Source organism: Amblyomma americanum, chromosome 3, assembly GCF_052857255.1.
Source record: "Amblyomma americanum isolate KBUSLIRL-KWMA chromosome 3, ASM5285725v1, whole genome shotgun sequence".
NCBI classification, from domain to species: domain Eukaryota; kingdom Metazoa; phylum Arthropoda; class Arachnida; order Ixodida; family Ixodidae; genus Amblyomma; species Amblyomma americanum.
This window is the reverse complement of record NC_135499.1, coordinates 50,384,728-50,410,050: the sequence shown is the minus strand read 5'-3', so window position 1 is coordinate 50,410,050 and position 25,323 is coordinate 50,384,728. Positions and strand designations below refer to the sequence as shown.

Genomic DNA, 25,323 nt, shown 5'->3' with positions numbered 1-25,323 from the left:
GTAATTTTTTATGGCAGTTTTAGATTGCAAGCATGCTGGGTGTAGAATGATATGAAACCGCAAGTGTCGCGAAATTGACGTGCTTCAGAACAGCCTTTCCACTGGTGCTTTTTTTTCTTTTCAGAATTCATACCTACAGGCACCTTGAGTTTCCCACCCTTTGTATCTAGGTTGCTACTTCATGTTTATGTTCATGTTCACCATCCATCATGTGCACAGGTTGGCATCAGTGCAAGAGCAGAGGCACACGGGAGCTCACTCGCTTCCTGAGAAAGCAGCATCGGCAGACGGGCCATACTCCGACGGAGAGGCACACACTGCCCGGGTGAGCCCTCACTAAAGCCTCGCATTTGCCATGGCTATCCGAATCATGCTCTTCTGGTGTTAAAAAAAATAAAACAGATGAACAGTCCCAACGTAGCAGGTGTGCAGCGTTCAGTATGCTTCACAAAATGTTGTGAGCTCATGTTCCAGCCATGCTTGAGCTTTACTTTTCCTGTATAGATGTTGCTTACTATTATTCTGTGGTATATTTATAAATTCTTATTCAGTGTAATGCTCAAAGTTAGCATCAGTGCTACTCTGATATCTTTGATAGTCCAGCACAGCTCGTTTTACAATTTACAGTGCTAATGATTAAGGGCTCTTTATCTTATTCATGGTACTTTGTATTTGTGCATAATAGGTGCTGTTAGTTACCACTCATGGTGATATGAGGGTATTACCTTGTTTTTTTTTTCTAGAAGCTCAGCATTACCCTTTCTGTCAAAAAGTTCAAATTTTTTTTTAATTTCAAGCCTCCATGTCCAGCATTCTCGGGCAAAAAAATTTGAAAATTAGGAAATTGGAAGACACTATTATGAAAATATTGAAGGTAATGGTCCATTCTTCTGATGTGTAGCAAAATATATTTTTAAGCGTTTCCATCGATTGCATCGAACAGTTAAGACTGCCTTAGGAAACCAATGGGGAACGCTTTTGACGATAGCAGAAACAGTGCTAGAAATGAAGTAAAAGACTGCTGTCAGGGTTTCTGCAAATATATTGATTGTTGTAGTGAAATCTTACATTATATGAAAAAAACTGCATTCATAAACGGTTTCCCACTCAAAAATTTTTTTGTCCAGAATTGCTGGGTATGTGTGCGCTCCATGCTTCTGTGTTATGGTTTTTCCATGGCTTTGCTCAGCCTAGTTGTATCAGCCTAGTTGCATACTTCTCAACAGCCTTTCCTTCTGAAGTTGACTCTCTTCAATGTGCATGTGGCTGTACCGTTTGACAATGTGGTTAGCAGCAAACTAGAAAAAACCGAAGTCCTACAACATTAGGGAAAACGAAAAATTCAATTAGCACATTAGCCGTGTTTAAAAGAAAATAAAAGTTCCTTTCGTTATGAGTCATCGATGATGCTTTACAAGTAAAGGTACAAAAATATCTTGATGCAACCAGTGTTTTTTTTCATTTGATGTCTGTTTATGTTTTCTTTCAGAATATGTGTAATGCATTACTCGTGCTTATAAAGCTGTGAGAGCTAAAATGTAGCTGAGCATATCTTTCAGGGCCTTGTGCCTATATTATACCCTTAATTCATAGCATCGGCACATTTGTCCAGAGCACTTGAAATTTCCTTAGGTTTTTCGTAGTTGTGCTCAGTTTTGCTTCTGCACTGTATCTGCAATTATTGAAGATAGCTGTGCATCATTACTGTGTATGTTTGATGACCAGAAAAAAATGTGTCGCACACTTTGCTGTGCTAGATGTTTTTCTTTGCCCCTGGACTTGGAGCAAAATTAAGAGATAACTTTAGCTATGTACATGTTTTAGCAGGATTCAGGCTGCTTTAGGCACTTAAAAAAATTACGCTCAAAGACTTATCCACTCCATGCTTTTTTTTTCAGCATTTAAGCCTCAAGAGCATATTCTATTTTTCTCATTTGGTACAAGGTAGAAGGCAGGCATGTGGCAGGCATATTTGGAGAGCTGCATAGAACTCTCAGGAATATAAGCCAATAGCTGAGGTTTATTGCTCTGCTGATGTCAGCATTACCAGCACATGAGTGCGCTGGCCAGTTATTAGAGGCTGTAGACATCCAGTATAGAGAGGTTAAATAAAAAATGCGTGAGCCAGAAGTCAAATAATAAAAATGCAGCAGCCAGAGTCCGGTTACAATATATGTGCATAACTTTGCGTCATTTTTCTTAAGGAGGCTTTCTTAGATTGCTGCATTTACTAAGAAATGAAACATGGAAACATGGCGAATTTTGCGGTAAATTACAGTGATCTTGGTTGGATCTTATATCTGCAAATTTTGCTATACCAATTAAGTTTTGATCTCTCTTGCACAGTGAACATCAATGCATACTGAATGGATGCTGCCTTGTCCATGTATGCAAAAATACTGCTGCACTAGCAGGGCATCTATGTATATAGTCTATGGCCCGCTGATGAATAGTAGATGTATTCATTTTATTTGATTATAATGTAGCTTAATTCTGCAGAAGTGCAGTGCTTGGTTAAAAGAAATCTTTGGTGGAGGCAGGTATAATTTATTTCAGGCATTTAAGACATTCGGGCTCAATATATCTGATCACGTTAAACTCGTTTGTCTGCGTAAAACAAAAAACAAAGCATCAAATTTGTTATCAGTGTTGATATCCTGCAAAGGAGACTACTGCCGGTGGATCCCCCAAATGCCCCACACTTTTAGGTGGCTCAGTCATGTTGAAGGCTCTGTTTAGGGGGCCAGAGATGCAAAATATGAACAATTGATCATTAACACAGTATTGAATAATGAAGTGTACCATATATTGTTTTAGTTTAGTGAGCGGTGTTTGTGTGACCAGTAATACCCAGAACTCTTCCTGCAAAAAGCAAGATATGACGTAACAATGTTTAGTTTCATAGATACTTATTTGCAACACAATTTTGAATTCTCTGCAATAAAAACCTGCGTGACATTAGTGAAACTAGTATTGAAACCAGTAAGTTCTTGAACTTTAGTTTGCTATGCTCACCACTTGTAACAAACATTTGCCATATAATATATCTTTTGTGGTTAGGTCACAGTTGCTAACACTTTTATCGGCACTTTACCAATGGCATTGGTGATCAGAGTTCACAGAAAGCAACAGCTGTCTGTAAATTCTCATCGACGTTTTGATGTTTGACACCTTGAAGCTCATACTGCCGGTTGCACCTTAATGTATGGAATGTTCAGGAATTGATCAACCGAACTACGGTGTGATATTTTGGATAACAAACAGATTTCATAAAGGGTAATCGCCAGCTACTCCGCATAAGTAAGCAAATGCTACAAGCACCCGCTTATTTATTTCAGTAACAGGCACACAGCCATATACATTACGCCTTTCAGTTACACTGAAGATAAAATATACCTAGTGTCCCATCTGAATGTAATCGAAGTTTTAAAAAGATTGCAGTATCCTATGCAAGCGACACCAACTCAGTTTTTTTAGAGTCATGTGATGCCTAGTCTGCAGTTTTTTCTTCAAACTTCATAAATTAGTACTAACCAGCTAAATTTTAAAATACAGGCTTCAGGAAAAAGTGCCTACTTGAAAGTTGTAGATCGCCTTGAAAAGCGGCTTGCAATAAGGCACAGTTTATATAGTTTTTTTTTACTGGCAATAAAAGGAAGCGCGCATAATTCAAAATATACCACTAGACTACGATGCTTGCTTGAGCACCCCAAACGCGCTCTCAGAAAAAAAAAATCCGCTTCAGTTCGAATATCGGGCACTTTCATTAAACTCGATATAAACTTAGTGTAGAAACAAATCGCGAATTGTTTATATTGTACAAATGAGTTTTTTCATGAGGGGTTGTGGTGCCTGTTTTTGGCCGCTTTCTTTCCTCGCTTTACCACTGTTGGTTTGTTAATACACCCCTTCAGCAGACTTTGCCTGGACGATTTCATAAGGCTGTCCCTCGAGTCGTTTCTTGCTCGAGAATCAGTCTTGAACAGGCGTAGAAAGTAGTCAATGGGCGCCCCCTGCACCGAGCGTGAGACATGACTGCACATTGGCGCAGCCGCAGCTTATGAATGTGCAGCTGTGCACGTGTGCACTGCGTGCTTGGATGTTTTGGCGCCCCCCCTGTTTTCGGGGCCCCCTCTGGAACGGGCTCTCAGTGGGGCCACTGTGGACCCTGTTGACACCTGTCATCCTTCTCTCCTCCCCCCCGTTAGTCAAGCAGGCAGGCTTGGAAGTGGAGTTCTAATTTCCGGGAGAAAATAGAGTAACTATGGTTCTCTTGTCTGCCTCTTGCTTCTATTTATTCCTCGTCTTGTGCTGCTACAGGCTGCATGTAGCGCCCCCTCCTTCGGCCAGACCCGCTGCCCCTTGTTTCGTTGCGATTCTTTTTGGTTTTGGGATGCGGTTTGTTCGTTTGTCTTTTTGCGGTGCCTGGAGTACGACACCAAGCCCTTTGGCACTTTGCAATCGAGACGCCCCTTTCAGCTCTGCCGCCATTCGTCTTGAACACTCGCTAAAGTGCTATGCCCTTATTTTCTTAAGGTCTGCCATTGTGACTGCAGCAGTTCTGCTTAATTGCCATCTCGACCTGGGAACATTATGCTTCCATCATAAACGCTATGTATTCAGTACTGCATGAACGTGGATATTTTTAAATCTTAAAGCCGTGAAAATTGTACCCAATTCCTCATGGTAGTAATGCTTTTTAAACATGTTCAGAGAATATGTGTAAGGTTCTTTTTGAGCTTCGGTTATACATGCGAGCATGAACAGGTCACAAATCTCAGTGATGACTATGTTTTTTTTTGGGACGATCAGTGTAATGTTCTTGGACTTGAGCCCTTCGTAATCGGCTTTACCAAAATGCATTTTTGTATCAGCACATATTTTTTTGCTTCTATAAATTTTTATAATTTATTTCTCCTACTATGCCATGAGTGGTTCGCAGAAGCACCGTGATGCTGTTCAACGTTCCTAGTTCTTTGAGTTTGAGGCTTTCAGCAGTCAGTGTAGTAGAGTGCACTGCATTTTGCTAGTCGCTTGCGCTGCAACATTAGTTTCCGCCTTTTTCGCAAGACATGGCGCCCTGTTGGGAGTGGGCAAAAACCGGTTGAAAACAAACACGGACGTGATCTGATTCCACTAGGCGGCAACTACGCCTTCGAAGTGGCAGGTGAATGCGTGACAGCTGCTGCCATCTGTTGCATGCGTCTGTCACTAACACGAACTGCGCTTACGCAGTAGGAGCTGGCAGTTCATTTTCAGCCAGTGGAGCGGGAGGAAGATGGGCCATGTGAAAAAGGCAGAACCTAAATCTCAGCAGCGTGTGTTTGATACAGCCACTGACGAATGGCGTCATACTCGGGAGGGGCGCCGTCGTGTACTGCCTATCAGCTGTTCTGCATACCAAACTTGCGCAAAGCAGCAATGAGCCCTCAGATGTTCGCATGCTCGTTTGACCCGATTTGATGCGATTTTTTGGCATGAGCGTGAGCTTTCTTGGCATGGTCTCGTTTTGGACGAAGTCCATTCAGAGTGGGCTCCCATGGCCCTGCTTTTTGCTATGATGTTAATTTCACAAAAATTCATAGTGGTAATCTGCTTTGGAAGTACTCCTTGAGAGGCAAGCGGTGTTTGTTTTGCATATTGGTTTCGTTCGTGGTTTTTGTTTAGTTCTTGTCTCGTGTCAACGTTGCATTGGTCTCTTTTCAGAATTATTAGTTTTTCGCTCGTTTTTGCACTGAAAAGTTTTTTCCGAAGTGTTTCTATGACATTTTTTGGTATGTCTGACCAAGGTTAACCATACACCTTTTTTTGGTAAACCTGCCAGGAATTGTAGCTCTTAACACAGCTCAAGCTTTTCACTGAACGGAAACGTGAAAGGAAGTGCAGCTCTTTTCGAAATAATCATTTTTGACAAAGCGTAATTTTTGTCATTTCTTTAGCTCTGTGTTTATTTGTGCTTCGACGTTCATTTTTAGTGTCACATAATTTTTTTTTGCTTATATTCATGCTTCTTTGTGGTTAATCGTGGGTTGAGTGGAATAAGCTTTTGAGTTTCTTATGTCCTTTGTTTTGCTCTCCCCAAACCAATACTGCAGCCTGTGGAGAGGGTACTCCACACTGGGATGGTCGGATAAGGTTGGTGTCCAGAGAATGTAGCCCGATTTTGAGCCCAAGCAGGCTCTTCGGTAGCTGAAGCTCCTTTAGTGCATAGCTGCTCTTGCTTTTCTTGTTACAAGATCACACTGTAATAGTGCCCTGTAACAATTTCGCGCGGATGTTCTGTGAGCTCAAATTTCCAAGTTTGTCGTTTTGCCATGTTTTGTTTGTAGCTCTGAAATTATAAGGTTCAGTAATATCTTATCGCTTTCAATTACGTTTAATTAAACATTTACAATAACCACTGCACCTCTTTTCTCTCTTCTTGCATTACATATTTCAAGCTGCGGCAGGCTCGGTGCTCAATTTTGAGGAGCGGAGTTTGTGAAGATAATTTTTGGCGCTCATATTTATAATATGATTTTCGACCTGCACTGACCGCTGTAGACATCATGATCAAATTTTCTAATTACATTGATTTTGCAACCAATAACTACTGTAGCCACATCGGCAACATACTTATGCTTGATCCTGCTTGTCATAGGAGATTGATTTCTTAAGCATGATTTGTGTTATTTGGAGATGGAAATAATTTGAAGTTTATGAAAAAAAGCACATTGAATTTTGCTGAAAAAAACTGCTCGAAATGGTGTTTAGGTATAGTTATAGAGACATGTCGAAATAAGAATAATCTTCTTTCTTTGATTGTTTTGTAGCTGTATCGTTTTATTGCCACTTTTGGAACACTATAGTATTATCAAGCTGCCCATTTTTGAAGTGAAAGTTTGTTGCAAGCTTTATTTCGTTATCAAGGTTTTTCTTACCCTATCAGCATAGTGTCCACCACCTATCATTAAATGCTGATGTCGTCGATATAATGGTTAGCAGCACGGACTGAGTACTCTGTGCACAAATTCACTGTTGCTGTACACAAGCCCGTAAAATTGCAAAATGGCGCTTTTCTCCTGCCAGAATTTTTCATCTGCATGCTACATTCAGTTTTCGCAAATCTGTGCTTATCCTGTCATATTCATCCTAGTTGCGAACGCTAAATGTTATGCCCATGGTCGGTCAACGTGAAACCACGGATATGTCTCGCTGCAGTTTGTTACACTCATTGTCACCAGTTCAGTGCCGTGGCTTGTCTTTGAACCTTCGTATTTGTCAATTTGAAGTCTCTAATGAGAACAGACGTCGGTTAAGATACGAGTAAATGGTTGTGGTGAGTTACTTATGGCGCTCGGATTTTTACTAAAACGGCTTTGTGCATACTCGTGGAACTTTTGTCGACAGGCACTGAAATGTGCGTACTTTCCAAGCCATTTCCAAGACCAAGCATGCGGGCAAGGCCTCTTCAATGCCAGTCGTACATTGAAACTGAAGTGGTCTGACTGCTTTCGCTCCTCGCACCCCATTCACCATCTGGTGGTGGTACGGCGGCCTTTCTAGCAAGTTCAAAACAACAGAAAATCCTGATTACTGCAGTCTTTGTCAAATCAGGACAAAATTTCCTGTCCTTCTGTTGACTGTTGTCCCAAAGGAAAAATTTTCATTTGTTGTGGCGGAAGCAGTCCTCTTGCGCCAGCAAGAGACAGTACAAAACAAAAGAAGCTGCATTACCTGATAGCATGTTGTTCTCCCAAAATCCCACACAAAGTTGTTTGAAGAGGAGTTTTGTGTCATGTTTTGTAACTGTTTCAGGCCCATCATTACAGTAACCAGGACGCTTTAATTCCGTTGTGCAATTATTGTTTTTTAATGCCATCTGACCTAAGCATAGCACCAGAAAATTAAATCCTTATAACGGGATTGAACCCACACATATTGTGTGTGAGTTGGGCTTTTTTGATGAAACTGCCACCACAGCAGGAATAATACATATCAGGTTGCGAAAAACATAGGCTTTAGTATCAAAAAATAAAAACTAGTTTCCTTCACTTATAGTCACACGCAAGAAAACGTTAGACTTTTGGCAGCGTGCAAAAGACCGTGGATGCTATCCGGGAAGTTCGCGCCGTCTTGATGAAGTGATGTGGGTTGGCTGAAACGTGTAGTTTTGTCTAAGGGTCCGAAATATATTTTTTGTTTGTTTACATCCATACGTTTTTGTCAGCGGGTCCGGAAATGATTAACCAAGTAATATTTTCCATTCTGCTTTTTCTTAGAAGAAAGCTACCTGACATAATCACATATAAGCTCCAATATGAATAGTCATGCACGTGATCTACTGTGAAACTCTTTGTCAGTGCTTGTACCTTCGTATTTGTATCAAATTCCTGCTTATAAGAACTACTGTCGAATGTTATTCTCCCAATAGTTTCTTCTTATTTTATGTTTTCGCGCAAAACAGATGTTTTATGAGATTTGTGCACACACAATGCAGTTTATTTCAATATTAACCTGTATTATATTTCCATGTGCCGAACGCGCCGCGCGGCCTCCACGCTTAGTTAAAGATGACAACGAATTGTTGGTTGGCTCCCGAGGCGCTCTAGCTCTGTGCTTTGGACCCTGGCTGTCTGATTAAAGCGCCTAGCCTTCTGTTCCCCCCAACGTCTACCTGCACGGCTCCTCAGGTCGTGACACTGGTGGAGGTGCGGCCGATGATCTCTTCTCCTGCGGAAGACTCGACGCGCCCGCGTCTTGTGACCACCCCTGTCCATCGTGCCAGCCGGAGGATCCGAGGCCTATCCCCCGAGGTCGTGACGGCGAACCCTCGTGCCGCTCGTGAAGGCGAACCCTCGACTTCCACTCCCCTCATGGCGACGCCACTGCCCGCCATGACGATGACTGTACCTTCGACCAGCCCCACCCATCTGACCCTTCAGACCCCACGAACACCTAAGCCCTTTCACGGTGGCCAGTTCGAGGATGCCGAGGACTGGTTGGCACACTATGAACAGGTTGCGACCTTCAACGGCTGGGATGACACGACCAAGCTGCGTAACGTGTGTTTCAGCCTCGAAGACTCTGCCCGCACGTGGTTCGAGAACCGTGAGGCTACCTTGTCTACGTCGCCGGCCTTCCGACGTCAGCTCCTGACTACGTACGCCAGCAGTGACCGCCGGGAGAGCGCGGAGCGCGCCCTGACGTCTCGAATTCAACTTCCAGACGAGAGTGTTGCAATGTATGTAGAGGATGTGACGCGTCTTTGCCATCGCGCCGATCCAGCCATGAGTGAAGAAAAAAAGCTGCGGCACCTGATGCGCGGCGTAAAAGACCAGCTCTTTTCCGGTCTCGTACGGAACCCGCCCAACATCGTCCCGGAGTTTCTGGCCGACGCCGCCCACATGGAGAAATTGCTGCAGCAGAGGGCCAATCAGTACGCCCGGCAACTGCGTCCAGTGCCGTCGCTGTCCACGTTGGACCGGTTCGACCACGATCCCGGGATGAACCCGAGCTCCCTTCGCGAACTCATTCGTTCCGTGGTCCGCGAGGAGCTGCAGCACCTTCATGGAACATTTGCCCCTCGCATCGATTCCGTCACCAGCGTCATCCGCGAGGAAGTTCAGCAGGCGCTCAGGGCACAAACCGCTGCGGTCGTGCCGGCGCCACAACCGGCCCCATCCGTTCCCACGCCGTACCCGGCCCCTGTTCAGCCAGTCACGTACGCGGACGTCATGCGCCGCCCAGCCCCATTTCCTGAGCCTTCCCCTTACTCCCCTCCAGTGGACGCGGTGCACGCTGCTCAACCGCTCCCTTACTGGGCTGATCGGCACCAGCCACCGCGGAAGACTTATCTCTGGCGCACTCCGGATCAACGCCCGCTGTGCTACCACTGTGGTGAAGCCGGCCATCTCTACCGGCGGTGCCCGTATCGCGAAATGGGTCTGTGCGGATTTGCTCTTGACAGTCCCCGTCCACAACCCGGAGAGCACCCTCAGGACATCGCCGAGTACGTCAACCGCCAGCGTAGTTCCCTGCCTCCTCCCCGCCGCCCGTCTCCGTGCCGCGAATCGCGCTCGCCTTCTCCACGCCGGTCTTCGCCTTCTGGGTCCCGTTATGCCTCAGAACAACGTGGTTCCTCGATCCCACATCGGGAAAACTAGCTCCGGCGACCTTTGGAGGCGAGGCCGCCGAACGCCGATCCGACGCAAAGCTTCCACCGCCGCACCGACCGACTCGCCCCGACGTAGAACGCCGCATCGCCGCACAGTTTTTCCCGACTCTCCACCCGAATCGCCCCGACGTCGCAACCCCAGTCGTCGACCAGCTTCCGCCGCCGCACCGACTGAGTCTCTCCCCACAACCATCGACAGGCCGCGCTGAAGGCCGGATCTCCTTGGACATCCCTGTTCTCGTCGACACTAAGGAGGTCAGCGCGTTGGTTGATACGGGCGCAGAGTACTCCATCCTTAGCGGACGGCTTGCGACGACCCTGAAAAAAGTGACGACACCGTGGGAAGGCCCCGACATACGTACGGCGGGGGGACATGTTGTCGCACCACTCGGTACGTGTGCGGCCCGTGTTACGGTTCGCGGCTGCACCTTCGTCGCCACTTGTTCTGCGTGAATGTTCTCACGATGTCATCCTTGGCATCGACTTTCTTCATGAGCACGGTGCTATAATAGACCTCCCGAATCGCTTGGTGACGTTTTCCACCAAATTGGCCACAGCAGAGCCGGCACACCAGGGTTCTCAGTCTGCCCTGCGAGTCGCCGAGGCTAACGTTACGGTGCCTCCACGTGCCAGCATTCTCGCTAGAGTTACCTGTGATGAACCACATCGGGGACTCCGGGTTGTCGAGCCTAATGTCTCTCTCGTACTCACTAAGGGGATTGCGGTGGCACGAGGCCTTAGCTGCCTGCATGACGGTTGGACAGAGGTCCTTATTACCAACTTTTGCAATGAGCATCGACATCTATTCCGTGGCACAGCCATCGCTTACGTCGACCATGTCCAGGAAGTGGCCGAATATTTTGCTTGCGAGGAGGACACCACTGGAGGTGACGCAGAAGCGCTCGACGACGTCAACATAAATCCGGGCCTTTCATCCGCTGAAAAGGGGCAACTCTAGGACCTCTTGCGGGAGTTTCGTGCGTGTTTCACGTCGTCGTCTAAGGTGCGACAAACGTCGATAGTTAAACACCGCATCATCACGCCTAAAGGAGCTCAACCCATCCATCAGCAGCCCTATCGTGTGTCCCCTCGGGAGCGAGATGCTATACAAACACAGGTCAAAGAGATGCTCACGGACGGCGTCATCCAACCATCAAGCAGCCCGTGGTCGTCTCCTGTCGTCCTGGTGAAGAAGAAAGACGGAACACTGTGATTCTGCGTCGACTATAGGAAACTTAACAGTGTGACAAAGAAAGACGTGTATCTGCTGCCCCGTATCGATGACTCCCTCGACCGTCTTCGCCAAGCCAAGTACTTCTCTTCGGTAGACCTCAGGAGCGGTTATTGGCAGATAGAAGTCGATGAGAGGGACCGTGAGAAAACCGCCTTCATCACACCGGACGGGCTCTACGAATTTCGCGTCCTCCCCTTCGGGCTCTGCTGCGCTCCTGCCACTTTCCAAAGAATGATGGACACCTTCCTCACAGGTCTGAAGTGGCAGACATGTCTTGTTTATCTTGACGATGTCATTATTTTTTCCGCAACGTTCACGGAACATCTGCACCGTCTCAGAACTGTCCTCGAAGCCGTTCGTTCCGCCAACCTCTCCCTCAAACCACAAAAATGTCACTTTGGATTCACCGAATTGAAGTTTCTCGGGCATGTCATTAGTGCTGATGGAATCCGAGCTGACCCAGAGAAGCTTGCTGCCGTTGCTGCCTTTCCGGTCCCCATTCACAAAAAAGCAGTCCGACGTTTCTTGGGCCTGTGCTCCTATTATCGTCGCTTCATTAGAAACTTCGCCCAGCTTGCCAGCCCTCTGACGCTCCTAACCCGGGATGATACATCATATTCCTGGGGCAACGAACAGCAGACTGCCTTCAACGAATTACAACGCCGACTCCAATCTCCGCGAATCCTAGCACATTTCGACGAAGATGCCGACACGGCGGTACATACGGATGCGAGCAACGTCAGTCTTGGCGCCGTTCTCGTCCAGCGGCAAGACGGTGTCGACAAAGTAATTGCCTACGCCAGCCGGGCACTGTCGCGCGCTGAGTTGAACTACTCTACCACCGAAAAAGAATGCTTAGCCGTAGTCTGGGCAGCAGCTAAGTTCCGCCCATATCTGTATGGCAGACCGTTTTGTGTCGTCACCGACCACCATTCGCTGTGCTGGCTAAAAAATTTAAAGGACCCTTGCGGCCGCCTCGCCCGTTGGGCATTACGCCTGCAGGAATTCGATTTCACCGTCACCTATAAGTCCGGCCGGAACCACACCGACGCTGATAGCCTGTCACGCGCTCCCGTCGAACCTCCTCCACAAGACACCATCGACGACGACAGCTTCCTTGGAGCCGTCAGCATGTCTGAGCTCGTCTCCAGACAGCGTGCCGACGCCGAGCTGCGTCTGCTCATAGAACATCTCGCAGGTGGGCACCCTGAGATACCACGGTACCTAGCTCGTGGGATATCATCGTTTTGTCTCCGGAGCGGGGTGCTTTATAAAAAGAACTCTACTTCCAGTCCGACAACTTACCTGTTCGTCATACCGTCTGATTTACGGGATGAAGTTCTCCTGGCCTGCCATGATGAACCAACTTCCAGCCACCTTGGTGTTACCCGCACCTTGTCCTGAATCCGGCAGAACTATTACTGGCCCCAGCTCACGTCAAGCGTTATGTCCGGACATGCCGGCAATGTCAGCGGCGGAAGAAACCGACGCTCAAGCCTCCCGGGCTGCTTCAGTGCATCGAGCCGCCACAAAAACCATTCGACAAAGTCGGCATGGACCTTTTGGGGCCATTTTCTCTTTCGTCGTCCAGCCACAAGTGGATTGTAGTCGCCACCGACTACTTGACCCGTTACGCTGAAACGAAGGCCCTTGCGTGAGGTACTGCCGCCGAAGTTGCCCTCTTCTTTATGCACGAAATCGTGCTTAGACACGGCGCTCCATCGGTCATCATTACTGACCGAGGCAAGGCGTCTCAAGCCCGGCTCTTACATGACGTCTTAACGCTTAGCCACACAGCTCATCGACCCACAACAGCGTACCATCCCCAAACCAATTGTCTAACGAAACGGCTCAACAAAACATTAGCGGACATGATCTCGATGTACGTTGATGTTGAACATAAAACGTGGGATGAGATCTTGCCGTACGTCACCTTCGCATATAATACAGCGATGCAGGAAACCACCCAGTTTACCCCGTTCCGTCTCGTCTATGGCAGGGAGGTCCGCATGATGTTAGATGCGATGCTCCCGTACGGCGATGAAGAGGTAACCCCTGAAGCAGGCAACTTCGTGGAAAACGCAGAGCAAGCCCGTCAGCTGGCCCGCTTGAACATCAAGGACCAGCAATCCGTCGATGCTCGACACTATAACCTTCGGCACAGGGACGTGCACTACGAGCCGGGTGACAAGGTATGGGTGTGGACACCCTTGCGCCGCAAGGGGTTGTGCGAAAAGCTTATCAATAGGTATTTTGGCCCGTACAAAGTCCTGCGCTGCCTGAACAGCCTCAACTACAAAGTTGTCCACGATGGAACTGTGGTTGCCGGCCGTCAGCGTCAACGGCCTGAAGTCGTCCATGTAGTGCACCTAAAACCGTACTATTCGCGTGACTGAGCGCTGTGTGCACGCTGTGTGTCGCCCCTTTACCTCCTTACCCCACGTGTGAACTTGACTCTCCTCACCTCTCAACTAGCGCCGGATGTATAATTCACCTCACCCCTATTTGTCGTTTGTGTTTCCCCTTCTTCTCTCCCTGTACATAACCCATTTCACACCGAGACGATGTTTGCTTTTGCGGGGGGGAATAATGCCACGTGCCGAACGCGCCGCGCGGCCTCCACGCTTAGTTAAAGACGACGACGAAGTGTTGGTTGGCTCCCGAGACGCTCTAGCTCTGTGCTTCGGACCCTGGCTGTCTGATTAAAGCGCCTAGCCTTCTGTTCCCCCCGACGTCTACCTGCACGGCTCCTCAGGTCGTGACAATATTATAGATGACATTTAATTGCAATTGGAATGGATGTCGTTCTCTCGCAGTCACTGAAAAGAATGCAGTAGTGGTGGCTCTCTGCATTATCTTATAATTTTAACTATAGCTACTTTTTTTGAGGTTGTTGGTGGTTTCAAGAAGTGGAGGTGAAACTTATAATGTACCTACGTTCTCTCCCGTAGAGCATAAAATTCAATTTACGTTCAAGAATAATTTTATCCTGAACACTATATTTTTACTCTTCTACACCACACAACGGCTCAGAGATTTTGAGCATCAGTGACACCATCAACATTGTTAATTCCGGTCTGTTGAATCACTCAGCTCGCAGTCGTGTTGCAGTATTATTAGCGATTTTACCAAAAGGCAGCACTACCAGGCTTTTGTTCATGTGAAACGAAATGTTATTAGCTAAGTAAATGAAGACATTTCTGGTGATCAGGCAGAGTCCAAAGGGGGTCAATCGTATAAAAATTTAAACCCTCGTAAGTGCACCTAGCTCACGCTTGCGCCTAAGGAAAGGTGAGAAAAGGTGCACAACTGACTAAATTTGGGGCAGTGAATTTAAAACTCACTTGCGAAGAACAGTGCTTGGATACATTTTTAGGCTAGTTGCCCGAGCAGTACAGTGAAGTCACGAGATATGGAATAATTTCAGCATGACAACAAACATTGTTTCACGCAAAAAAAAAAAACGGGAAGAAAACCTCATTTGAAGTGTACTCCACCATGTTGTACAATGATGCAGAACGCGATGAGCTAGGTTCTTGCCAAAAATTTGATGCTTTCTGAGGAACTCAGATGACCCTCCTAGCAGTTACATATTTCCATGAGTGTGCCAAAATATTTCGGAGTTCCTGAAATACAATGTTCAGTAATGGATCTTGCTCTATTTTCACTGCAGCTATGAGTCAGTACTAATTGTATATTGGACGGCTACATTTCTGCGAACTACAATCAGGCACAAGGCAAGAACGAAGAGCTAAATACCCCTTAACAAATCCCCTCCAACCAATGGCATTGACAGATTCTCCACCTTGACCGATTCTCCCCCTCTCAACCTCGAACGACCCTCTTCGGCTTGCTAGTGTGAAATCGCAGCGGGTGGCAGATGAATTTGGAATTAACACAGCTCAATCGGATTAACCGAGCATTATGAAAACCAGTCAACGCCATTGGCTGGAAGGCCTCCTTTGCTGGGCATCTGCCACTTCTTTCCTGAGTTGTGTCTGACTATATTGCTCTCAATATACCGGGTGTTTCAGTGAACTTTCAAAAATTCCTGAAAATATTGGGTTCAATATAGCAAAAAAAATAGGTGTACAATCTCACTCTCTGCCCTGGCGGACACAATATGCTGCAAAACCCCTCTAATTATCCAGGCAATTCAGAAACACAATAATTAACTTTTTAATTACCGTAGCTGGGTGGTTAGTCCCAAATGGGAGTTTGATGCCGTGAACTAGACGATGTCATATCAGTTTTTGAAACAAAGAAAAACTCAATTTCTAGAGCCCCGCAGTGCGAAGAAATCTGACGCTTTTTCCCGCATGTGACCGAAACTGAGAGCACGAGGAGCGCCGGAAGTATGGTGTAAGTGAAGCGTCTGCTGGTGATGTGTCATTTATAATGAATGCAGCGCTCAATTCAAAATGCCTGGGCTAACTTTCCTCACTAGAGAACCTCGCCGCTCAGCTTAGACCGCGGTCGGCGTTATCGATTGCTCCGTCGCTCGGAGTAAGAAAAATTATAGTCTGCTACGTGGCCATCACTTTTGAGAACACTGATAAGCACACCTGGCGCTCTGCCTGTCTGGTTAACTCCAGAAAAAGTTTTTTTTTAATCTTTTATTTTTGTCACTAGCTTCGTGAACGGGATAAAGGTACTCTTCTCTGACAGTGTGCAGACTACTATTTAACATTAAATAGCACCGGTATATCGACATGCATTGTATTATTTCTGTCAAGCATATATTTATTTTATGCGTTATCGGCTTGACTGCTACAATAAATGAGAATGGCTTCGTAGATAAAAAGATTCTAACTGAAAACATTGCAATTTTAGCACTAAGGTGCTCCATGGCGGATAGCTCAATACGGTTGCCGTGTGCTGGATCAGACACGTCCCGTGCTGTGAGAACTACTAGTACTTGATTAGGAAATCTTGTCCGCAGATATTTAGCAGTTTTTAGTTGTGTAACAAACAGAAATGAATGAAATTTGTACCTTTTATAGATTTAGTTGGTTGCAGCACCACTTGGACACTCCAGGGAAGAACTAGTATGTGGGATGAAAAGAAGCCGTTTTCACATCACGTATTCAAAATGGTTGCCATCCACTGCGATACATGGTAGAATGCGGTCTTTGATGGAATTCACAGCAGAAATGAGCATCTCTTGGGGAATCTTTTCAATTGATATCTTGATACGCTCCTTCAGGTCTTCGAGGTTTGCTGGCGCCATATTGAAAACTTTATTCTTAACGTATCCCTAGAGGAAGGCATCTAGTGGTTACAAATCGGGCGATCTTGGCGGCCACGTTGTTGTTCCCCCCCACCCAATCCTTTGGTTGGGAAAGGTTCTCTCCAGGAATTGCACCGTGGAACGAAAAAAATGTGGCGGGGCTCCGTCATGCTGAAACCACATTTTTTCAACCCGGCCAGTGGTAGATCTCAGACAAATTCAGAGACGGCGCCTTTTAGGATGCAGTCTGTGTACTTTTTTCCAGTGAGATTTCCGTCAATGAAGTAAGGACCATCAATACGGCCATCATAAATGCCAGACCAAACATATTCTGACCCTCTTGGTGCTTGTGCTGGCGTAGTCAGTGTGGGTTCTTGTTGCACCAATAATGCGCATTGTGCAAGTTGACATTGGAGTCCCTGCAAAATTAGGCCTCATCTGTCTAAAGCACTTTGCAGGAACTCCGAATCTTCATCACATTTAATTAGGCACCAGTTACAAAAATCGAGCCATTTCTGAAAGTCATTCGGTGTCAGTTCCTTGTGAAAACGCAAACAATAGGGGTGGTAGCTATGTCTTGATAGTGACCTCCAAACTGATGCCGGGCTGGCTCCGTACGTGTTGGCGATTTCCCTGACACTTGCTTCTGGCCTGACAGAAATGTACGTGAGGACATCAATGTCAAAATCGTCGTTTGCGCTCCCTGGTTCCTTCCTTTTTTGAACATGAACTGATCCAGTAGACTTAAATCGATTAAATTTCGATACAAATGTGGGACGACTTGGCACATGACGACCAGGATGTTGGGCAACATACAGTCTGGATGCCAGCTCCGCATCCATTTGCGTGCTCACTTAAGCGACCACAATGTCCACTTTCTCGGCAGTGGAGTATTGGAGCTGCACTGGCGCAGCCATTCCCTCAATTCACACAATGTGGCATGATGTTTTAATCCTAGGCAGCACTTCAACACGTTCAAGTGATTCGAAACACTGGTACTGCAATGGCATTGCCACACCCGCACCTCCAAGACAAGCACCTGAAATGCAAACAGTTGCGCTGTATTGGGAAAATGAAGCTAACGCATGCTTACACAACCACAAGAACAACTGCCCAGTAGCACACAGCTACTGCTGCGCAAGCTTTCCTTGCCACGCTAACAAAGCTTTTCTTTTTCGGATATGGTTCTTGATGCACAGCGATTCTAAGAAAACCAAAGATCAACCTAGTGAGTAAATGAATTCATGATGACGCACAAAAATGAGCCTCTCAGGCAGCCATACCAGAAATGGCGCACACACACATGCATACACAAAAAAACCCTGCAAATGCGTCCATCAGGGCTCTCAAAATCGACATTCCCATAACTGACGATGACAATAATTTTTCCTACTCTGAGCAACGAAACAGTTGATAACACCGGCCTCAGTCTAAGCTGAACGCTGAGGTTCTCTAGCGAGAAAAGTTAGGCCATGTGTTTTGAATTGGGGGCTGCATTCATTACGACACGTCACCAGGGGACGCTTCGCTTACACCGTACTTCCACCGCCCCTCGTGCGCTCAGTTTTGGTCGGGTGCGGGAAAAAGCGTCTGATTTCTTCACGCTGCAGGGCTCTAGAAATTGAGTTTTTCTTCGTTTCAAAAACTGATATGACATCTTTTTCTCGGTATCAAACTTCCAATTGGGACTAACCACCGAGCTATGATAATTAAAAAGTTAATTACTGGGTTTTTAAAGCTAAAGCTCTACTACTCCTGCAAGTCATTTCGGCTCGTCGTGCACTTCAGCCGTATGCGTGGGCCCACGAACGACCTTGAGTTGCCGTTGCCTAGCAACGCCGCTGCCGCACTCCAACAGATGGAACTCGCTCCACTAGATGTGCTCCACTGGGGTAGAGGGAGAGGTGTGTATATATATATATATATATATATATATATATATATATATATATATATATATATATATGCGCTTCGCCTCAGTGTATTGTAGTAGTTATGGAGAGCGCGAAAGAGATGCAACAATGACAGAATGAAGCGAGGAAGAGAGAATGCGCTCAAGAGATGCCAGAAGAGCGCGCTGCATGACTCGAGAAGCGTTGTAACGAAGATGCGGCTAAAAGAAGTCGTGCCATCCCGGAGTGACTCTTCAACTTCAGAAGAGACTGGTTTGAGTTCTCGAGAGCGTCGGAATGAGGCGCTCCGTAGACGACGTGCCGAGGAAACGAAGCTTTCGCAATTCAACTAGGGTTTACCAGAGCTAAACCACATCCAATTTTTTGTTAATTATCTGGATAATTAGAAGGTTTTACAGCATATTGTGTCTGCCAGGGCAGAGAGTGTGATTCTACACCTATTTTTTTGCTATATTTAACCGAATATTTTCAGGAATTTTTGAAAGTGTTCGTTGAAACATCCGGTATTCTTGTAATGTGATCACCTCCAACTCAAACTTGCCCGTACCGGCGCTCTGCTAGAAATGCTCTTAACTTGACTCTTCATGCACAAAAACAGAAACAGTGCAGTTCACATGTACTAAATAATGAAAAGTCTAGCTATTTTGTACATGGTTGCTCACAAATAACCCGTGCAGCTACAAAGCGAGTAGAGAGGACAGGCGCTGTCTTATCCACTGGCTCCGTCTTTTGTCGTCTTTTGTCGCTGCGCCATCTCTTTGTGAAAAAACGGAAAAAATCACACAACTTACTTGGATGAGGCACATTGTGTTACCCCTAAAGGAGACGTTGTTTTGCGAATGCAAACTGCTTCTCTTAAAATTTCTCCATCAGTGGCCGCACTGCCCAAGTGTTCTCAGCGTAAAGTAAGGATTCTAACATGCGCTTTTCTAAGACTTGTTGGAATGATATGTCTGCCAAATCCATTCGGTAGTTTCGCCACATTTTGAGTGCTATTCCCTTCATGTTCTCCAACTTCGTTACTCCATCAGAGACCTTGTATAATTGCCAGTCTCAAGGCTGGCCGGAAGGTGGTGCACAGATAAGCAGTAATTTCATTCCGTAGTTGGCGATAGAAGCTTAGTGCAACACTTGCGCTGCTTGTGCATGTGTTTTGGCTGCTTCTGGGTCGTAGTGAGAACTAAGAGAATTTTGTCATTTGTGAAATGCAGTTGTAAGACAGGTCTGACGAAACGTGGCCTTGGAAGCTGAGCTGCTATCTGATGAGTAAACATATCCGCCCTCTGACAGTAACATTTCTTCAGCATCAATGCTTTGAACAAGAGTCATTATTGGTTTACAGATGCATGCGGTTTTCATAATTACGAGATTTATTTTAGCTCCCATTTTAGTTAGGCTCCTCAGGGATCATCAAGATACACAGCTGACTCCTGCAATCAGTTACAAGGCGTTGTAATCAGTGTGTAAATTGGCAAAGCACAAAAGGTGGTGTCTGTGTATTCATTATGTTAAAGAAGCAATAGTGCTGAGTCCAACTCAATGAATTCTTGACGACCAAGACAGATTTCATCAGTCTTTGAGTGTTACACTTTTCAACGTGTGTGAGAACAAGACGGCTCTGATCCGGACTATGTTCTAATCACATCGTTCCACCTCTTTAATGAGTCTTAAAATCATTTTGCCGGTGCATGAAGTGCGTTGAGGGCTGTACTGTAACCTCTTTATCGCTGCGATCACCTAGTTTAAGGAGAGTGAGTAGCAATGCAGCCATCTATTTCGTGCTTAGTGGTTGTGTTAACGGATGTGTCCCACAAAATGATGTTTGCCATCCTTCAGTGACAGCAGCGGTTACCCTAGAACTTGGCAAACTATATTGCGCATTGCGTTGCTGTTAATCTTATCTTGTGCCACAATATATCATCGTCAAACTACTCGTGCGGGCACTTCGCACCATTTCCATGCAACAGACTTTCTGGGGCAAGGCAAAAGAGCAGCAGGTCTACAGAATTGGTACTAAAATCCATCAATCTGCCGATAGATCTTCTGAACCACTACTTCGCATTTATTTTATGTTGTGTAGAAGCTGGAATTTTATTTCCTTGCGCTGAGTTTCCGGCTGCAGCTGCTTAAAAATTGGCAAGGGTACCGTTTCGAAGGCAGCTATGAGGTGTACAATTTTGCAGTGGCTGGCCACGTTGGCCTGTAGCCTTAAACTTAGGGCATTACCAGCACATTCTGAAGGTCTTTTCTGGTATGGTGAAACTTCGCGCCAGTTCCACTATCAGGTGTCGCGTCTCTAGAACCATGACGAGAATGACTTATCTGCATATGTTACTGACCGAAGTAGAACACGGCAAGGACTATAGTTGATCATGAGAGGAGCTTGAGGGGACTCTCTGTAGCAGTGTGACCAGCCATCTGGAAGCCGCCTATTAAGACCCTGCCGGTTGAGTGGACTTCTGGTGGAAAGTTCAACTTTAGGCTTAGCGAAATTGATACGCACGAGGAATCTGCTTTGTTTCATTAAAGACTACGCATGTAACTTCTCTTCCTATTTTGCAGTGGAAGAAAACTGCAGATACTCGGCGTGTTCTGGGCACGGTTTGGCATTTAACGGCAATGACAGCACACGGTAACCTCGTAGACACTCACTTGCACAAAGGCGATAGCGTGTTCACACCCCCCAAGCGCCAGGCACAAACCAAGGTTGTTCACTGCACAGTGTAATGCAATGTGAGGACTGTGTGTGTGAGGACTGTGGTAGGCTGCCACCTTAGTTTGCTAGAGTCTGCATTAAACTATCATGGCAAAGGCAAGCAAGTTGACAATGTGAATGTGAGATGATGTGTTTAGGTGCAGTGAAAGCTACCGTGCGAAGTGGGTCGTCACGATCTAAGTTCAGTTTTTCTCTTGCGACCGGCTGATGTGGGCAGCTATCTATGCCTCATCGACATCAAAGTGACAGCATTCTTTTAACCTGATAGCTTTAGCGCGCACGTTAGGCAGAAACCCCAGCGGTGTCATAGTAAAATTCCCACTGGTTGATAACAGCGGGATGTCACAGCCTCATGACCTAGTGCGGATAATTGAACCACCCCACAACTATCACAAACTGCAGCAGTGGTGATGTCACTACACAATTCCTCATTGGTCTACTGGGGCAATGCGTCGTTCCACCACCATTGCATAGTGCTTCACAAAAAAAGAAAAGCAATTGCACTGAAAAGGAAAATGATCGAACCGGGACTCGAAACCCTGCCCCTTGGGTTGATAGCCGGGCACGCTACCTTCGACCGCAAAGGAGCTTGGTTTGAGGACGTTAAAGGTGTGTAAGCGCCTTGCATCGCAAAGTACACTACACAGCGGGCAAAGCATCTAGTTAATTACGATAACCAAGTGGCTTCACCAATTCTTGTCAGGAATTAACAAAGCCTATGTGTACGATCAACTGAAATCTGCTTGACATGTCATAGTGGCGCCAGGTTATGGCAGCTACCGGAATCACGAGCGCAACGGAGTACACTGTGGCACCAAGGGATGGTGCACGAGATCTGCACACGCTCTCGCATTCAGTTCTCATTGGGGTTACCAGCGCCTTCTCAAAATTTTTTCCTCGCTTTTCACCTGTGTGTTTCTGGAGCAAGTGTTGAAGCTCTTGTTACCAGCACTGGTGCGTGCACTTCCTGTGAATCGTTTACTGTATTATTGCGCTTCTTGCTCGGGTAGTGGCGGCAGCTAGCAGTGAGATTCATATCTTCAGCGTGCTTTCGGCATTGCGGTACTTGAATACCAGAGCCAGTTTCCTGATCTCAGTTAGGCTTTGAAGAAAAAGAACGAAGAGGAGGATGCCTGTTTTGGGACACCTTGCTCTCCACAGGCGTGTCGACTAATCCCAGTCAACGAAGTGCCTTCTTTACAACATTCCCCATGTGCCTGGACTGTCCTGGTACCACGTCTGTGTACGTCTCTGACAGTGTGCGCCTGTTTTGTCTTTTCCGTTTCTTCATCTAATCGCAACCCGTGCGATCAACAGTGAAGAAGGCGAGACTTCAGAGGCACGGAAAGAGGCCACGGTAATCACGTTTCTACTTTTATAAAGGTTGAAAGCACTTTGGAAAATGCCACTCAGTGAGTCTCGGGTGTGCTGATGTAACATTGGATTGAATACCCAGACCGTACTACGCAAAGTGCGGGCAGGCATACATCGACATTATCTAGGGCAGCCGGTCATATGATCACGTACTGGTCACCTCTTTTCTTTATGCGGTTCATATGAGTGACCAAGCCTACTCACAGTGACTTGCACTCACACTCCCAAACGCCTATGAGCATGTGCACACATCTGCACTCACACTCTCTAGCACCCATTATTATTTGTGCTGGCACCTGCATCCACTCCCTCCTGCTTACTATTGCCCAGAATCTTCCCTGGGCCCGTATGTGCCTCCACCAGTTCACTGTTGGAATGTTCGAGCCACTCAAGCAGGCTCACTATTTCTGAGGTTGGTCGTGCAACTTGGAGCCTGAGGCAAGAAGGCGAGCCTCTGAGTGAATGAATGACAAATGATTCTGTGGTTGATTGTCTGATTCAGCGAGTGCGAGAGGTTGCGAATTAGCATTTGGTCTGGTTGTGTACGTCATTTGAAGATGATGTACATAAGTGGGTGTATTTTGAGTATAAAAGGTGGAGTCGACTCACTGTTATCAACTGAACTGAGAGCCTCCTGGTGAAACAAAGTGAACCAGCAAAGCATTCAACTTGTGGGTGAGTGAACTGCTATTGTAGTGCTCACAAAAGTGATCGTGTTGGAGTGAATGTGAGCGAGTGAATGAACTGACCGAGTACACAAAACGAGCAAGTGAAGTTGAGTGAATGAGCTAGCATTCGAGGGAAGCACATTTATGAATACGTCAGAAAGAAGTTAACTGAGCAAGTGATCATCTGTGTAATATCCCAGGAGGTGAGCAAAGGGGATAGTATGAGCAAGTGTGTCAATCTCTGATGTCTAGAGTAAAGGTTTTGTTGGCTATTTAGACAACTCGTTGCAGCCGCAAGAACTCCTGTTTGTTACAGTGCGTGGCTCACCAACGTGAAATGCTAATTTGGAGTTCGAATTTGGCCTCATCGCAGATGGCAAAGGATTTTTAATGACAGAAGCATATTTTTAATAAACAGATTTCGACAGCCCCTTTAGAACACATACTGCTATGTGTGAATATTTTTGCTTAAAATTATACTGATCTATCTTGAGGGTGGTTATATGACAAATGTAAATAAGAATAGCCGTTGCTGGATACATGCTTTAAATGAAGGTGAATAGCCATGTGGTCACAGTTACCTTGTGCAGAGAGTTATTATGAGACACAGACTGCAAATTGAGCCTTAGAGCAGGCCTGAATGTACGTGGCTCTGACTGCCGTGGCTGCTTACAGTACTTCATGCATATATTTTCTGCGATTCCTGCACAAGGCTACTGAAAAATGAGACTGTCGAAGATGTTGAGTGACACAGGTATGGCAAGGGCCAAATGGCATCACCCATTGTATCAATAAAATTACAACAAAGAACAGCGGTTATGATTACTCGGATATTTTTGTTTAAGTGAAGGATCTCGCTTCGAACCGAGGCTGCCAATCAACTAAGACCGAAGGATATGGTCTAGCGCAGGATGTATTGATAATCCCTCATGCACAGCTCTGTCCCGAATGCCTCCTGTGAAAGAGGCTGTTATGATTTATCACGCAACAAAATGATGGTGAGCAGTTGCATATGAAGGCAGGAGTACTGCATTACGAAAACTTAACGCTGTGCCAGTACGTTCCATGACTCCAGTAAGATTAGAAACATTAGCGACAATGGTCCCCCTGTTCCATACCTGAAATACGCCGGATATTCACAAGGTATGTTTTGGCCAATATTGGGATGAATTACAAGGGAAGGAGCTCGTGCAGCGAACTTCTCATTACCTTAAATTTGAAGCTATTAACAGGGAAATAACAGGGGGCATTCGTACATCGCAGTGACAGTTCTTCCGCCCATTCAAAGCAGAGCTTCCAAAACGTCGCAGTGCCGTTGTGGCTCCAGATATGCTTTTGCATGGTACACTCGGGTACCGACGCACCCTCGAGGCACCAGGAGCGCTCAAAAGGCTGCCGAAGCGGAAATTAAAGGAAGAAGGATAAAAATAAAAGTGAAAGAAGGGGAACCAATGCAAAGTGGATGAAATCTGCATAGGTGCTTTAATGCCCCAAGCATGCATTCGCGCCATCCACCAGTTGACGGCCATTCTGCAAAAGGTGTGTTCATATCTGAAGGGACATCAACATCTGAGACACTCGTCTTGCCTGCACAGAAACCATGATGCGTGGCGCTGGCAGGAAGAAATTAAGTTGCCCATAAACGCTGGATCAAGAATGTTAGGACAATGAGAAGCTGCAGAAGTTTCGCAGTACCTCGGAGATGGTGAATCCCACATGTATTTCTGAGCCAATTTTGCGTGTACTCCTTGCATTGTTTTCCTACACTTTGCTTCTACAGTCAAGACTTCTTGCAGCTTTCTTGCCGCTAGTTGTTGATCTCTTTGGCCGAGCGATCGCCTCGACGTCTATTATTAGATGCACCCAAAAGACTCGGCATCTACAGAGAAGAGAAGAGCACAGAGGAAGGCGTCCGCCAAGGATAGAGAGAGTTAGTGATGCGGGGGAAGAGAACGAGGTTCTCATCGGTCAGTGCCAGGCGCCTGCCAGTGCAAACCTCATCGTTTTTCCTTTCGGCACTGCTCGGTTTAGC

At 46.2% G+C, this 25,323-nt stretch overlaps 1 protein-coding gene across 37 annotated transcripts in view; it reads left to right on the top strand.

Moving 5' to 3' along the window:
• The window catches only part of LOC144124579 (coiled-coil domain-containing protein AGAP005037), a 489,877-nt gene that overhangs the window by 442,485 nt on the left and 22,069 nt on the right, over positions 1-25,323 (top strand). For 21 of the 37 annotated variants that reach the window (XM_077657334.1, XM_077657331.1, XM_077657335.1 and 18 more), the window contains 3 exons: positions 220-325; positions 4,209-4,258; positions 6,096-6,135. In XM_077657334.1, the coding sequence (XP_077513460.1) occupies positions 220-325; positions 4,209-4,258; positions 6,096-6,135 (196 nt within the window). Of the gene's footprint in view, positions 1-219; positions 326-4,208; positions 4,259-6,095; positions 6,136-22,566; positions 22,607-25,323 lie in introns of all 37 variants that reach the window. The other 16 variants (XM_077657329.1, XM_077657344.1, XM_077657328.1 and 13 more) reach the window with 4 other exon arrangements.